The sequence below is a fragment of the Chiloscyllium plagiosum genome, chromosome 34 (genome assembly GCF_004010195.1).
Source record: "Chiloscyllium plagiosum isolate BGI_BamShark_2017 chromosome 34, ASM401019v2, whole genome shotgun sequence".
NCBI lineage: Eukaryota > Metazoa > Chordata > Chondrichthyes > Orectolobiformes > Hemiscylliidae > Chiloscyllium > Chiloscyllium plagiosum.
This window is the reverse complement of record NC_057743.1, coordinates 24,081,374-24,098,301: the sequence shown is the minus strand read 5'-3', so window position 1 is coordinate 24,098,301 and position 16,928 is coordinate 24,081,374. Positions and strand designations below refer to the sequence as shown.

Genomic DNA, 16,928 nt, shown 5'->3' with positions numbered 1-16,928 from the left:
ATGAGGAGAAAGTTCTTCAGCCAGAGGGTCATTACACTGTGGAACTCATTGTTGCAGAGGACTGTGGAAACCACGTCGTTCAGTGACACAGATAGAAGAATGGGGTTCAGAAACATATCATCCGTGAAAGAATGGCGCAGCAGCCTCGATGGGCCTCGAGTGGCCTAGTTCTGCTTCTATGTCTTATGGTTTTATGGGGGAAACTTACATGGAAATCCACAATTAAACTGAAGGATAGCAAATCTGCAGATGGAACCAAATGACATTATCGAAATTGACTTGTATAAAACTTCATTGACATGAAACTCATTGTGTGTAATGTAAACATTTTACTGTTAATGTGACAAATAATGTTACAAAAATTGTTGATAGAAAATGAAAATACCTCTTGTATGATGAAAGATGTGTAAAATACATTATCATTTTTGGATTTGGACTGTTTTAAGAAGAGAGGCATACGGATGTGTAAGTTTTATTTTAAAACGGGTCAGAAAGCCATTCTGGAACAGTAATCTAAATGCACCAGTTCAAAGAAGACATACGACCGCAATAAAGGGTTTGGGAGAACCAGAGGAGAGTTAATGGAAAAAGATAGTTATACCATTGAGGTTATGACAAGCAGTGCGAATATATCGATCATTTGTTTTATTTTCAGCTCAGTTCAGAAAAGAACAGTTTTATTTTTTAAAAAAATCAAGAGTTAAGTTCAAAAGCAGGTTCTAATTCAGTTCAATGAAAACCAGTCATTGCAACAGGAATGTTTGTTTATCTAGTTTGTTTAGTATCCAAGCAGAGAGTGTTTGGGCATGAAATCTTCAGGTTGTTAGAACTGTTGAAAGTTTAGGCTATTAGATTTGTGAAAGGTTTCTGCCAGCAGATTCAGGGTGGAATTGTAAAATTGTCTGAAAACTTCAAAGGAAGAGAAACCAGAAGGAGTCAGTTATATAGAAACTTGAACAGTTGAGACAGGAGTGTAATTTTGCTGGACGTTTATGGATCGCATTGGGAAACCGGTTGAACCTGTGATTTAACGTTTGTGTTAAGATCTTTCTAACTGTAACATATACATAAATATCCAGACTTAAAGTGATTTGCAAAGAAGCAAATGCGAGATGAGAAAAGAACTTTTCACATAGCAATTCGGGTATGGAATGCACTGCCTGGAAGTGCGGTGGAGGAAAGTTTGATTGAAGCATTAAAAATGGTGATTATTTGGATAGAAATAATGCAAGGATGCAAGGAAAAAACAGGAGATTGGCACTCAGCAATAATGCTCACTTGAACAGCCATTGCAGATACAATGGAATGAACTGCCTACTTCTATGATTTAACACTTGTGTGATCTGTGGTACACATAGATTGGTTTGCTCATTTGTTTTCTTTCTTTTGTGTAATAAACTTACTTTCTTAAAGAACATCTTTAGTCTCATGTGAATATGTTTTATTGACCAATCATCCTGTTAACTAACTAAATGAAACAATTAAACATATGATCTAACAAACCAGCTTTTGTTCTGAGATCAGACTTGTCCAATCACCTCGCATCAGGACAAAGGTCAAAAAGTAGGATGTTTGCACAATTCTTGGCATCATCCACAACTCTGCAGGTACAATAGGAATCCATGCTCACGTGCAACAAGTCCTGAAAAACATTCAGGCCTGAGGTGTTAACTGGCAAATAAAATTCATGACACTCCGGTGCCTTGAAATGACTATTTGTCCTGGTGAAAATGTAGTATTCAGGACATGGCATTTCTACAGATTATATATTCTAATAGATGATATTCAGCTGCCACGTTTTAAAATTGAAAAGCTCTTGATTGAATCTTCAAGCCCACCAATATTGCGCCCGGAGGCAGACAGAGTTTGAAATTAGAATGCTTAGCTGGCATTTTAGCTTTTTGACCCAGTTCTTGATTAGATTCCCTACAGTGTGGAAACAGGCTCTTCGGCCCAACCAGTCCACACCAACCCTCTGAAGAGTAACCAATCCAGACCCATTTCCCTCTGACTAATGCACCTAACATTACAGGCAAATTAACATGGCCAATTCACCTGACCCGCACATCTTTGGACTGTGGGAGGAAACCGGCATACCCGGAGAAAACCCAGCAGACACGGGGAGAATGTGCAAACTCCACACGGACAGTCGCTCAAGGCTGGAATCGAACCTGGGGCCCTGGTGCTGTGAGGCAGCAGTGCAAACCACTGAGCCACTGTGCCACTCACAGTATGTTTGGTTGAGTTTGCTGGCCTGCCCCACTATGGCAGAAAGACAATTAGATTCATTAAGAATTTCGTTAAAGTGAGGGAGACTGACTAGGATTTTCTGGACAGCCTCAGGTTTCCAGGTGTAAAAGGATAGGGGAAGATCACCCACCTGAAGGTAGGCATGCACCATCAGGCAGTGGTGCCGGTGCCCTGGCCAGCCTGCAGACCTTTCCTGACTGTTTGGGTGGTGATGCCACCAAAGATTACTGCAGAAAAAGTTTTTGTTCCCATTCATGGTTGTGGTCAACTGCTTTTTCTTGTTTCATTTTAAAATGTTTTAAAGATACTGAGACTGGACCTTCCTGTTGAACTGTACTTACTGTTACTGACCTTGAACTGCAGCAGGGTATTCCTCTGAGGATGGAAAGCCTCTGATTACCCCTCCAACCCATCTGGCACCCTCCTCCATGAACAAATCTCAAATTTTATTCATTTCTGACCGATACAGGATTGGGATCTAAAAACAGTTCCAACCTCCGTTCCCCTCAGTGTGAGAATTCAGTCCACATGTCTGTCAATATCTTTCTTAACTCAGACTCTCGGATTTTATGCATCTATCTCATGGCTATTTGCATCAGTTTTAGGGAGTTTGAATGCCTTCTTGCATCACAGTGACCAAATGACAATTTGTAATCCAGGTAAAGGTATGACCAGAAACTTACATTGTAAAAAATCTGTACCTAGCATCCAAGATACAATACAAAATAGTTACAAGACGAATCCAAGGAAATAAGGAAGAATATCATTTTTCAGAATAGCTAGAATGTAGAACACATTACCACAGAAAGTGGTTGAGGCACATAGTTTAGATACTTTCAAGGGAAAAATAGACAAGGACATGTTACAAAAGGAACAAAACAAAAGCTGGAAGGCTGGTGGGAGGTACATGAGAGGAAACTTGAGTGGAGCCTAAACACTTGCACAGATGACGTGGCCTAAAAAATCCTTTTGATATTCCACGCAATCTAGATTCTATGCCACAGGAGACTAGGCGGAGGTGGGTGTGGGGAGAGTGATAAAGAACAGCTGTGAACCAAGATTTGTCCTGGAATATTTGAGTAATGAAATGTGAACTTTGAAATCTTTTATTCCATCTTTCTGAACATTGCTAATTTCCACAACTCACTTTAAAACACGATCAGATGATAAGCTCCCTTTGGCTTATCAGTGTCTCTGTGGAACCACATTGGTTTGACTTTGGACTCTGCAGCTTCCACCTAAAGATTCAGGATTTAATGCAAAAGCAGAGGCAAGAAATCAAGAAACTGTAATATTATCCCTATGGTCAAACACTCCGACCTGGTTTCCGATTGCATCACATTGCCACAAACCATATGATCCAATAGAGGTTAATGAGACAGCTATCAGCAGAAGGAACCCTGCTAATTTCTTCTCTCTGGACCCTGGGCCACAGCTACTGAATGCAGTTCTTATCAGCATCCCCAGTGAGAAAGCTAACACAGTACAGTTTCACACAAAGCAGTGATCTCCTGCTCTGTGGGTGTTAAGCTGAATCCTGTCTGCCTTCTCAGGTTAAAGGAAATAAATAGAAGAGGAGTAGAAGAGATGTTCAGTGTCCTGGCCAGTATTTCCCCTCACTGAACACAGAAGAAAACAAATGAACTGATCATTCACCTCACTGCTGTTTCAGGAAACCTGCTGCACCAAACCAGAAGTAACTTTTGTTCGGCTTGTAGGAAAAATTCAGTGACTCTAGGGAACACAACAGGGGTCAGTTCAGAGTCACAATGATGGAAGGTTAATGATTCACCAAATCATTGTTACTTATACACACACATACAGAAATAAGTCAGTCATTCTGATCATGTCCATGCTAATTCTTTTCTAGAAGAAACCAAATAATCTTATCAAAACTATATAAAGAGGCTGGCGTAACAGAAAAAATAAAACTCCTTTCAGAATTTTCCTGCCTGGATAATTGTGATGGGATATTTCACAGTTGACCAGCCACACTGATCACGATGAGTCAGAGGGTTGGAACAGGGCAAGGGGTTCACTATCAGGTGAGATACAGAATCCTTCAACATTTTGTGCAAAACTCCTATCTACATATACTCCTTAAGTTGGGATTTAACAAGTTTCATCTTGGTCTTTAAACCTTCCTACATGGATCAATGTTGAATTTTGTTAGATGATTGATGAAGCATCCTCACTGCTAGACAACTATATTACTACCTTAAACATGTTACCCAAACTTAAGCTGTTGTTAAATAATAATGTAGAATATAAGTGTAACAGATAATAGAGTAATACAATTATTTTAATGCACAACTTGCACTGATGTACCAAGGCACTTCATCAGCAGCTTAACAAATAAAAGTTGACACAAAGATAGGTGGCCAAATGATTGTCCAAGAGGTAGTTTTAAGGATAATTTAATAGAGGAGAGTGCTTAAGGCCTACAGGGCTGAACGGGAGCAAGTGTATCGTGGCAATGCCACTGAATTAATAGTTCAGACCCTCAGGCCAATGCTCTCGGGACACAGGTTCAAATCCCACCAGTGGAATTTAACTTCATTTAATAAATCTCATAATAAAGGTAGTCTCAGTGTCATGGCATTATCATTAACTGTTGTAAAAACATATCTCACTCTTGGGGAAATTTGCCATCCTGATCTGGCCTACATGTGACTCGAGACCCATTTCAATGTGGGTGACTCTTAAATGCCCTCTGAAATGGATTTATAAGCTCAGTTCAAAGGCAATTAAGGATTAGAAAAAGAATTGATGCCCAAATTCCATTAAATAATAAAAGGAAATTTATACCGAACATGCTAGCCACACAGGCTAATCCCAAAAAAACCCTCTTGTTCTGAAAGCAATAGAAGCCTCTTTAATTATTTTATCGAGTTACTTGCTCCTGTCCTATCAATTGCATTCAGCTTCAACATAACTGGTTTCATGGTGTTGTACTTCATACCACCCCTCATCAACCATCTTATATAAAAATATTGCTCTCCTCACATCCTGTCTACACATTATATATAAAGAATTTCAGTTGTTTTTATTTGGTTTCTCACTGATTTTGCATTATCATTGATAACTTATGCTGTTATTGGCTTACATACAACATAGGATGCACAATGGCAATAAATGCACAATGCGTGGCTGGACTAACTATCCAGAAAGTGTGCCTGCCTGATTTCTGATTAAATCAAGCATCATCTCATTATTAATTAGTAACAGATCACTGTATTTCAGAATCACTGCCTGTCAATTCAAGGAATAACATTAGGACTGTCTGTTCCTGTGAAGGAGCCAACTCAAAACTAAGAAGAGTTGCCTGCTCACTGAGCTGTGTATTTGGAAGACTTTCTCCATGGATTTCAATATTCCAGTATTCATGATTTTGTTTAAATTTCTACTCCTCAATCACAGAAGTTAAGGAGCACTCAGTCATTGATATAAAGATATACATTTTTCAAAAGATTTTACGGTTCAATTGCTAAAATCCAGCACACACTAGTTTTACAACAGTATAGCTGCAATACCACAAGATCCCATTCAGAATGGTCTTAAACTATGTGTGTATGTGTTCTCTTATGTATGTGTATCTGCCTCCTAGCATCAAGGCCAATGACAACAAAAGTGTGTTTTTCAGAACCTTAAATATCACAAAGTGTTCCAGGGTGGTACTCAGGTGATTATCAAAGTTCAACCCTAAGCCACACAAAGAAACATCAGTGCAAAAAACCAAAAGCCTGGTTAAAGAAGTGAAATATAAGGAGTGGCCCAGAGGAGAAAAGAGAGGTAGCATGGTTTAAGAAGGGAATTCCAGAGCTGAGGATTTTGGTGGCAGACTGGCACCAATGGTGGAGTGATTTCACAATAAAAACAGAGCAGCTATTTTACAGTGTTGTTGAAATGGGGGAGAAGCAGCAGGGCAGGGCAGAGCAGAGCAGCTACTGGCACCCTGGTGACTCTTGTGCCAGCTGAGACTTCTGTTAGCGCTGTTGCCAAGGAGAAAATTTCATCTATCCATCCAGGACAACTTCTCAGCTAAGAATGGCGACCTATTAACCTTGCTGTTGGGAACAGGTGCAATGGAGGATCTGAAACATGTGGTGGCTACACAAATTGATGGTGAACCCCTGCAAGCTCTCCTCTATGCTGAGTGGATAGTGGGCAATTCTAATACTACAGGATGGTTAAAAGCAAGTTCCCCACCAGATGAAGTCAGCCAGGGAATAAGATCCTAGGATCCAGGAATTTATTAGCCCATAGCTCCAATAATTTGTTCAATACCACATCCCTTGTGATTTTCTTTAGCTAGCTTACTATGGGTAATTTAGAATGGCCAATCCACCTTACCAGCACATCTTTTGACAGTGGAGGAAACTGGAGTACCTCGAGGAATCACCCACAGACACACGGAGAACATGCAAACTCCACACAGTCCCCTAAGGCTGGAATTGAAGCCGGGTCCCTGGTGCTGTGAGGCAGCAGTGCTAACCACTAAGCCATCATGCCACCCGGTTCCTCCCGCCCTTCCATTTCCTGAATTCCAGCTAATTCTGGGATATTACTTGGATCCTCTAAGAACACTGATGCAAAATATCTAATCGAATCATCTGCAATTTCCTTATTTTTCATTATCAATTCTCCAGACTGACATTAGGACCAATGCTGACTTTGATGACTCATTTGTTTGTTAACTATCTATAGAAACTCTTATTATCTATTCTTTATATTCTGGAGTACTCGAATATTTACCAAACTTTTAGTCATTGTTTGAATTCTTAAATATTCTGTTAATCTTTTGACCTGCCAATCATTTGTGTCTGATTATAAACATTTTTCTTTCAAGTCTGATATTAACTATAATGGTGGGACCTCCCTCAATAATCTTTTTCAAAGGGAAGTCTATCTATTCTGTGTAGTCGAATTATCCCTTAAATGTCTGTCATGACATTTCCATTGACCTTCATTGACTCAATTTGCCTGTTCAGCTAGCTCTGCTTTCATGCCTTTATAACTGGCCTTATTTAAATTTAAAGTACTAGTCTTGGACCCACTCTTCTCTCCTTCAAAGTAAACGCAAAATACAATTAGAATTTGATTGCTAAACCTAGGGGTACCTTTACTGTGAGATCACTAATTAATCCTATTTCTTTGCGCAATACTAGGCCAAGTATAAGCTGCTCTCTGGCTGGCTACAAAGCTGAGAAACTATCCCAAAAACAATTGATGAACTCCTCTTTCATGCTACCTTTGCCCATTTGACTTTTTCAGTCTATAAGTAGATTATAATCTCCCACAACTATTACTATGCTTTTCTGACAGGCTGTCATTATTTCTTCCTTAATAGTCCATCCTAACACGAGGTTATTGTTAGTAGCCTTGCACATCACTCCCACAAAAGAGTTATTGCCTTTATTAACCCAAAATACTTCCATTTCTTGGTTTCCTAAACTTAGATCATCCCTCTTCAATGTGCTAATGCCACCATTAATTAGTAAAGCCACTCTTTACCATTTTTCCTGGCTTCTAGTCCTTTTTAAATGTTCTGTACCTGTTATCCTGTACCTTCAATCCATATTATCCCCAGCCACATCTCTGTAATGGTTATCAAATCAAACTTACTAATTTCTATTTGCACTCAGTTCATCTGTTTTGTTCTGAATGCCACATGCCTTTAATTTTGTCTTGTTATTATTTTTGTAATCTTTCACCTTATCTTTTGATTAACTCTTTGGTATGCACTCTCCACGTTTTCCTGTCACTGGGAGTTTATTATTTCCCATTCTGATTCTCATTTCTCATGCCATTGCCAAATCACTAATTTATCACATCTTCTCAAACTTCTTCCATGTTTAATTTAAAACCTATGTTCTCAGATATTGCTAGATTACTAGCCCCAGGCACAATTCAAGTGTAGACCATCCCAACAGATCCTACTTTCTTCAACATTAGTACCAGTGTCCCACAAACTAGAATTCATTTTTCCCATGCAAAAAGATCCCAACATCCTTAACTTTACCTTCAAAAATAAAGCCACTTAGCTGTCTCCAACCACTGCACTGCCCTTTCTGGTGCTTTCCTTATCCAGGGTCGCTGGATCAGCCAGAATGGTCTCCCAGTTCTAGGAAAGGGAATGTGGTAGCTATAGAGAGCTGGAAATGAGCAGAATCCCATTGCAGAAGCTTCATCTCGCCACAACCCCTAGTGCAGGTCTTACCTCCTGCTGCTCCAGGAGTAGCCCACCATCCTACCAGTCCAAGTGGATTCACCTATCCTCCCCACCACCTGCATTTATTTCTCTAATCTTGGATGCCCTACGCCAATTTGCTCAGGACTCAGGTAATAAATCGAGAGATTAGTTCCTCACACTGACAATGCACCTCTTTCCTTGTCCTGTTCATGGTGTTGGTACTTACATGGACCACAATAACTAGATCCTCCTACTCCTACTGTAAACTTTTTTCCAACACATTGCAGATGCTCCTAATCTTTGCATTGGGCATGCAACACAGCTGTTTGGACTTCTGTTTCTTTGCTGCAGTAAATCATGTCAAACCCACTCACCATCCTGTCCCTTACTATTTAAGGTTGCAAACACTATAAACACCAGCTCTAAGTGATGGCAAGAGCGCACACATAGGAAGAGGCTCCTAACATAATTTTGCAGCAACACAAGATGCACAGTCTCCAATATGGCATTGCCAGAATGTTCAGTTGGCAGGAATCAAGAACTCAAGGAGGATAGGGTTGGCAAAGAGGAGCCAAGAAGTGCATGGGTTTTACCCTTCTAAAATGAAAATCTTGTCATCCAGTCCTCTTCAGCTACCGCAATGCCCTTCCAAGACCCACTATTATGCCCACTTCCCCATCCCCAGAAGCAGCATTAGCCAACATGGCCACCTGGCTCCAGGAAGGGGAACATGGCAGTTGGTAAGGGCTAGGGATAAGTTCAGCAATGTGCTGATCTTCTCTCCTCCCTGATCTGCGTGCACATGTCACCTCCTACAACTCTAATTTAGGTTGGCACTCATTGCATGATGGAGATTTGTGAACATCAACCAAACTTTCACTCTTTAGTAAAGGCTCCTTTGGTTGAACTAAGAGCTAAAATTCAAGTCTTATTTAAAAGAGGGGACCACAAGAATGCAGTCACAGAAAGGAGCTGTTCTCAGCAATCTTAAGGTTTTGACCATTGGCATCATTGCAGTTCCACTGATATCAGATTCCTGTCTCATTTTATGCCTCCAAAGGACTTTATGTCACCAACTGGATTTTATAATGAAAGTATCATTTTATATCTTATTGTTTTACATCACATATGTATGATATGTAATAGATGGGACATCTGGTATTAATGTTCCTCTGAGACATTATATCTACCTGAGCACAGCTTGAAATCATACAGAAATAGAGCGGCAGGGGCTAAGAAAGATGTCCCAGTTAGTATTTTGCTGGTGTCAGGTGAAACAGTTAAACAGTAACACGTCTGAGATAAGGTCACAGTTTTGATTCCATCGTAAAGGAGAGCCAGGAATGGAGACCTCAGCCATCTTGGTTCAACAAATTACTCAACTGAGTGGATCATCATAACTGAATTCAAGCCTGTCCCATCCTCTCACAACATCCAATTTTTGTATTACAATGGACAAGATGTAATTCTTCAGTCTATCCAACATGTCCCACCCAACAGTAGGTACCTTCTGCATCATTGTATTGGGGAGGTGCTTGTACAATGGTATTGTTAATGGACTAGTAATGCAGGTGGACTTGGCAGGTGGACCATTCTGCCATGGCAGCTGGTGAAACTTAAATTCAAGAAAACGTTTGAACAAAAAGCAACCATATAACCACTGTAGGTGCTGTTAAAACCCATCTGGTTTACTAGCATCCTTTAGTGAAGGAAATCTCCCTTTCTTAGTTGGTCTCGTCTGAACGTTACTCCAAATTCTCAGCAATGTGGTTGACTTCTAACTGCCCCCTAAACAATTAAGGATTGGCAATAAATGCTGGTCTAGCCAGTTACAGCTGCATCAAAGGAACGCACATTAGAAAAATACACTGTCTACCCAGCCTATATTAGTGGTTTTCTGCAAGAGACCAATGATCAGCAGTTTGAATCTGATTTTCACTCCAAGAGCCCTGATTAGATATTCAGTGTATTCAATGGATTAATCCAGGCAACTATAGAAAGATACACTTTCAATTGACAAATTAAGAGTCTGAATCCAGAATGAGCAATGGTTTGCCTGCAGTGTCAACTTGTGTAAGTTGCCTCAATGGGACATCAGACATTCCAGACAACTGCTCTCTTATGGTCACTTGTCTTTTTTTTCTCGTGTGAATGCACTATGTGATGGCAATAAGGTACAACCGCACCACTAGTGATATTTGTCAAAGTTCCACTCAGACGACTGCCTTTTTCCAAATAGAAGAAATGTAACAGCAACTCAATGGACAGTCATGAATTAGTGAGAGGAAAGAGAAGTGAGGGTCAGAAAGGGCTCATAAGTGATTTATTGCCCATCCTTAATTTCCAGTGACAAATGTACATACCCAGGCCCTAAAGTATTCAGAAGTATGTTTTTGTTGCATGGCATTTGGAGATTTTGGGAAGAAGGCTAATTCTCCAGCTCAGCACATTACCTTGATATACACTTATGGAATTTTGGATACTACAAGCTGTGAAGTGCAGAAATAGATGGTTAAAAAGTGCAAACAAAATCAGAAATTGCTGGAGACCTCAGAGGGTCAGGCTACATCTGAGGAGAGAAAGCAGAGTTAATGTTTCAAGTCCAGTAACTCTTCTCCAGTTCTTAAGCGCTGAAGAGTCATCGGACTCAAAACATTAACTCCGCTTTCTCTCCATAGCTGCTGCCAGATCCGTTGAGATTCCCCAGCAATTTCTGTTTTTGTTTCAGGTTTCCAGCATCCGCAGTTTGTTGTTTTATTTTATTATTCAAAAGGAGTAATGAAGTTTGCATGGCTGAACGATTTTCTCACTAGACTGTCATTTGCTATGGTGAAGCTGCTCTTTACACTACCAATCACATTCCTTCATCAGCTGAACTTATCACCATTTCACGGGCAAAACTGCAATGATAAGCCACTGCTTCACTAATAAACCAGTTCAACTAATTGAAGCAATGCAACAACATAGTACTGTGGATGCTGGAAATCTGAAAGAAAAACAAATGATATTCTGCCAAGTTGCAGTTGACCTGAGGTAAACTAGAAGCTTTTCTCTGGATTTTTCTCAGACCAGTTTGTTCTGAAAATATCATTCACTCAAAGAGCTCATCTTTCATTTCATATAATAATAAAATGGAAATACAGATTTCCTCATTTGACTTTCTGCAAAACTCAACAGAAACTCAATGCCTTCTGGCACAGTTAGTCTGTGAGCGAACTTACATTGCATCTACAGCACAGAAACAGATCATTTGGCCCAAATAGTAAGTGACTTAATTTATGTTCTACATTGGCCTGCATTCAATCCCACCCAACTGCACCTCATTCATATGGGGATCATTTCTGCAACAATTCTGAAATCTTAGAACAGCAAAACTCACATCCAATCTGCTATCACAATTCACACAAAATCCAATACCTTCAACAAAAAGTAACAGCACTGCAAATAAAGTACCCTATCAATCTTCAAATAATATAGAATGGCAATCTCTTCTTATTTTGCGAAGCAGAGTGCGGGATGGAGGGAAAGCAGAAAGGGGATGGCAGAATTGAAGCATATCAGCTCTGAGGAGTACAGACTAAAGCTTTGTTGAAACACCAATGATCCTCTCCCATTATTAAACAAAGAGCCTCTGTCAAAATAAAACAGCAACTCAAAGATCCTTTCAACCCTCTCAAAAGTAAGGGAAGGATTTTCGCCAAGGCTTCAGAACCCCATTGTCAGGCTAGTGTGGGAATTAAAAGCCTACATCATTTGGGCAACAATCACTCATCAGTGGTTTTCCCCAAATTGGCCAGTGAGCAGGGAATTGACTCTTGATGTTGGAGGGTCAATCAGAGGCTCTCAGCTCCAAAGCAGCAGCAGGATGTGTTTGCAGGTAAGGAGATGTGCCTCAAAATGATGTTATCCTCTCCAACTTCCTTCAAATTTAAAATCTTAAGATTAATCTTATCAACTAGCTGACATCATAACAGTAGAGATGGGTAATTCCACCAGAAGGTAAGCTGTAGCTATACGTGAAGCCAAAATGCAAACAAAGACAGCCTATAAGTTTATCTGGAGTGCTCTGCTGTCAGAAGTTAATCTGGAGAGCTACATTGCTCCCCACTATTTCCTAAGACCTAGAGGCTGACTAGAAAATTCTAGTCTCTGCAATAGGCCCTGAACTACTTAAATCAGGCACCGGTTGCAAGTCGATTGGTAACCATGCTGCCACACTATCTCCAATCCACCTGGGTAAAATGGTCCAGGGTGGAGAACCTGCAAAGATCACAAATTTATGTTTCTGTCTGCAGCCTAATCTCAAGTATGGAAAAGGTAAAATGCTCAAATGTTTCACCTGGTTGCTATGCATAAAAGCTCAGGTTTGATGATATCTGACATACTGCTTTAAACATATGAACACCGCCAAATCATCAACAAAACAGTATGATAAATAGAAATAGTAAATACTGAAAATACTCTGCAGGTCAGGTGGTATCTATGGACAGAAACTGAGTTAATGATTTAAATCCTAAATGTTTCTCACTCCACAGCTGCTGCCTCAGTTGCTGAGAATTTCCAACATTTTCTGTTTTCATTTCAGATTTAGTCATTTGGAGGCTACTTGTTCCAGCACATGCTCTTTGCTACTTGATCCTTGGAGGCATAAAATGAGACAGGAATCTGGTATCAGTGGAACCGCAATGATGCCAATGGTCAAAACCTTAACATTGCTGAGAACAGCTCCTTTCTGCAGTGGTTGTGACTGCATTCTTGTGGTTCCCTCTTTTAAATAAGACTTGAACTTTAGTTCTTAGTTCAAAATATTTCCACTACCCACTTCTATCCATCTCCAGCCTTCTATCAATGCAAAACCAGCCCCATTGTCTAGTGCTCTCCCAATAACATGGATCAATCCAAAACTAAACTTTACCCTCTCCCCATCACTCTGTATCCTTCCCTGGACAAATACTAATTTTCCCTTAAAAGTCACAATCAACCCTCCCTCAATCACTCTGTTGGGAAAGCCCATTTTCAACAATACCATGTATAGACTTCTCTAAACCAGTCTGTCCTTGCTATCTAAATTATTGAAGCCTTGTCACTTATGGCAAAACCTGAAAGAATAGGCTTTCGTTTAACATTCAGGTGAAATACTTCACTACAGAAAACCTTTTCTTACTTTTGTCTGCGCCTGTGGAAACAGTCCCACCAGCTCAAAGCTCTCTTTATGGTTCATATATTACTAATCAATCAATTGTTGAAAAGTTTTGTCACACACCTCTACAGCAGGTGGAGTGTGACATTGGACTAGTTGGCTCAGAGGTAGGGATGCTACTACAGAGCCACATGTGCCCTCCTATTCATGGTTCATGGTGAGGAGGGGGTTATATCCTTACCCAGCTAATGGGATTTGGGCAGATTTTGATTGACTGCCAGTTTTACACTCAACAAGTCTTACTTCCAAGAATAAATAGAACAGACCAGACAGGGAACAGGCCAAGACAGGGTGTAAAAGTAGTCAGTTTTTACATCAGTTGGGTTAAGTTTAAAAAAAACCCTTAGTTTGCCATCACCTGCACCACCCTGCAGAATTTAAGACATCCATTCTCCATGAGTGTGTGCGCACACATATCTGCATGGTAACGTCAGCAGTCATTCATTGGGATGGAGACCAGTGTGCACATCACCCATATTGCAACAATAAATTGGAAGCTAACTGCGAAATCTCAGTAGGTCTCCTTTAAATGCTGCTGACAAAGCTATTAATGATACTGGTTAGCTTTCCACCTTGTGGGGGCAGCAAACCTTACTAGGCTGCAAACCCACTTCCTCTAAAATGGTGAACACCAAGAACATGGTTGGGAAACTTGCATACTTGAGAGGTAAATGTTTTACACAGAGAGGGTCGTTCGCATGCTGAATGAACTTCCTGAGGAAATGGTGGATGCAATTACAATTAAACATTTAAAAGGCATTTGGATAGGTACATGAATATCTAAAGTTTGAAGGGATATGGGTCAGGAGCAGGCAAAAGGGACCAGTTCAGTTTGGGACTGTGCTCAACATAGATTGGTTGGACCAAAGGGTCTATTTCCATGCTGTTTGATTCTGTGACTAGCCAGCATCACTGTTTCCAAGATCTGCCCAAGTGAGACCCAAGTATTTTGCCCAATGGTTTTAATGTATTTGCTATAATACGAAGGCTAAAGGTGCACTTAATTTATAACTGTGGTCTATTCAATGTTTAGAGAAATTTATTATTTATCTACGCATGTGTTCTGTACCTAAATTATAAAACTCAAACAATGCCCTCCATTTTGTAGCTTAATTTAAATATACCCTTACTCTCCATAGTTTTGTATTTGAAACCAAGGTCTCTCTGTGTATTCACAGCCTTTGGTATCTTTTTATTATTGTTCCTCCCAAACAAAGGAACTACACACACCAGACATTAGCTGCTGATGATGCATGACCTATTGAGTATTTCCAGAAACTCCTGCTTTTGTTTCTGACATTAACAAAACCTGGGTCCAGGAATATTCTGAGTCCAAGAAATCATCTGGACCCTCCATTGGGTTAACAAGTCAAAGGAATGTATTACTCCTTCCCTGTCCACTTACTCCCTCTGCCATATCACATACTTACCCATGAGACCACTCTCCCATTGAAACACGGTAACTTGGCATTGTCATCTGAAATTTCTTCCTTCACAACCCTGCAATGAAAATAATGACAACATTAACGAGGACACTTAATATTTATTAAGCAGGCCAGAGTCCCAAGGATGATAGTTAAAAATTAGCTCTCTGTTCCATCAACATAATGATGTACAATTCCAACTCCTTAATTCAATTAACAACCTCCTGAGGTTGGAGACTCATGCCAACAAATGACATGATATCTTGCCTTTAACAATACTAATTAGCTGCATGTCATCAATTAGCTGCATGTCATCTATCAGCAACCAGCAGTCTGTACTAAACTGTGCATTTCACACAGCCTGGGCACAGGAACCTCCTGACAGAATTCAGTCTCATCCACTGGTGTCTTCTGTTACCCAAGTCACAATGTGGAGCTCATTAGTTTTATCCACAGACATCTCTTGTTGACTCAGTACAATAAAGAACAGGCAAGGTCACAAAACGTACTCCAGCTGGGAACTTCAATGTCCGTATCAAGTGAGGCTCGGTATCACTACGACTGTCTGAGCTGGCTGAATCCAAAGGATGTAACTGCTAGACTGAGTCTGTAGCTGGTGATGAGGGAACCAAGGAAAATATCTACTTGACCTTTTCTTCTCAATCTACCTATTTCAGATGTTTCTGCAGATACATCCATCCACAACTAAATTGGTAGCAGTGACTACCACACAGTCCTTCTGCAGACAAAGCCTTAACTTCACATGAGGATGCCTTCCAATATGTTCTGTGGGGCTAGCACTGTGGCAAATGGCACAGACTTCAAACCGCTCTAGCAATTCAAAACAAGATATCCATGAGACACTGTGGGTATCAGCAGCAACAGAGTTGTATTCAACTATGATCTGTAATCTCACGGCCTTGCATGTCCACCATTTTACCATTACCATCAAGCTTGGCAATAAACCCGGTTTAATGAAAAGTGCAGGAGGGAATGACAGGAGCAACACCAGGTATACCAAAAAAAAAGGTGACAATCTGGTGAAGCGACAACACAGGAGTACTTAAATACAAAACTATGAAAGGCAGGGCTAAATAATTCTACAATCAATGGATCAGATCTAAACTCCACAAACCTGCCACCATCCAGTTCTAAATGGTGACAGACAATTAAACAATTAAAGGCTTCATAAATATCCATGTCCCACCAATGGAGGAGCCCAGTGCATCAGTACAAAACAAAGTTGAAGTATGTGCATTAATAATCAGTCATAAGCACCAAATGGATGTCCCACATCAGCCTCTTCCTGAGGTCCCCAACACCCTGATGCCAGTTCTTAACAATTTGATTCACAGTGTGTTCTATCAAGAAGAGCTAAAGACATTCCCCACTACAAAGTTATGGGCCCTGACAACATTCCAGCAACAGCTCTGAAGACTTTTTCTCCGGAACTAGCCAAACCCTTGACAGGTATTCCCTGCGCTGAAAAAGCAGGTTAATTCTAACCCAGTCAATTACTGTCTTTCGGTCGCCAGGATAGGGACAGATGAGGTGGCTGGATGGGCCATTCAGTGATGGATTTACGAAAAATTTACAATAAATGAGGCATGCTGGGAAACTGAGACAAGCTTTAACCAAACTGACTGTGCTAATTATTCTGGATTAGTGGTGCTGGAAGAGCACAGAAGTTCAGGTAGCATTCGAGGAGCAGTAAAATCGACGTTTCAGGCAAAAGCCCTTCATCAGGAATAAAGGCAGAGAGCCTGAAGCGTGGAGAGATAAGCTAGAGGAGGGTAGGGGTGGGGAGAAAGTAGCATAGAGTACAATAGGTGAGTGGGGGAGGGGATGAAGGTGATAGGTC

At 40.5% G+C, this 16,928-nt stretch overlaps 1 protein-coding gene across 3 annotated transcripts in view; it reads right to left on the bottom strand.

Moving 5' to 3' along the window:
- LOC122540344 (segment polarity protein dishevelled homolog DVL-1-like) overlaps positions 1–16,928 on the bottom strand; it is a 125,478-nt gene that overhangs the window by 78,022 nt on the left and 30,528 nt on the right. For all 3 annotated transcript variants that reach the window (XM_043675922.1, XM_043675923.1, XM_043675924.1), the window contains one exon: positions 15,074–15,143. In XM_043675922.1, the coding sequence (XP_043531857.1) occupies positions 15,074–15,143 (70 nt within the window). The remainder of the gene's footprint in view (positions 1–15,073; positions 15,144–16,928) is intronic.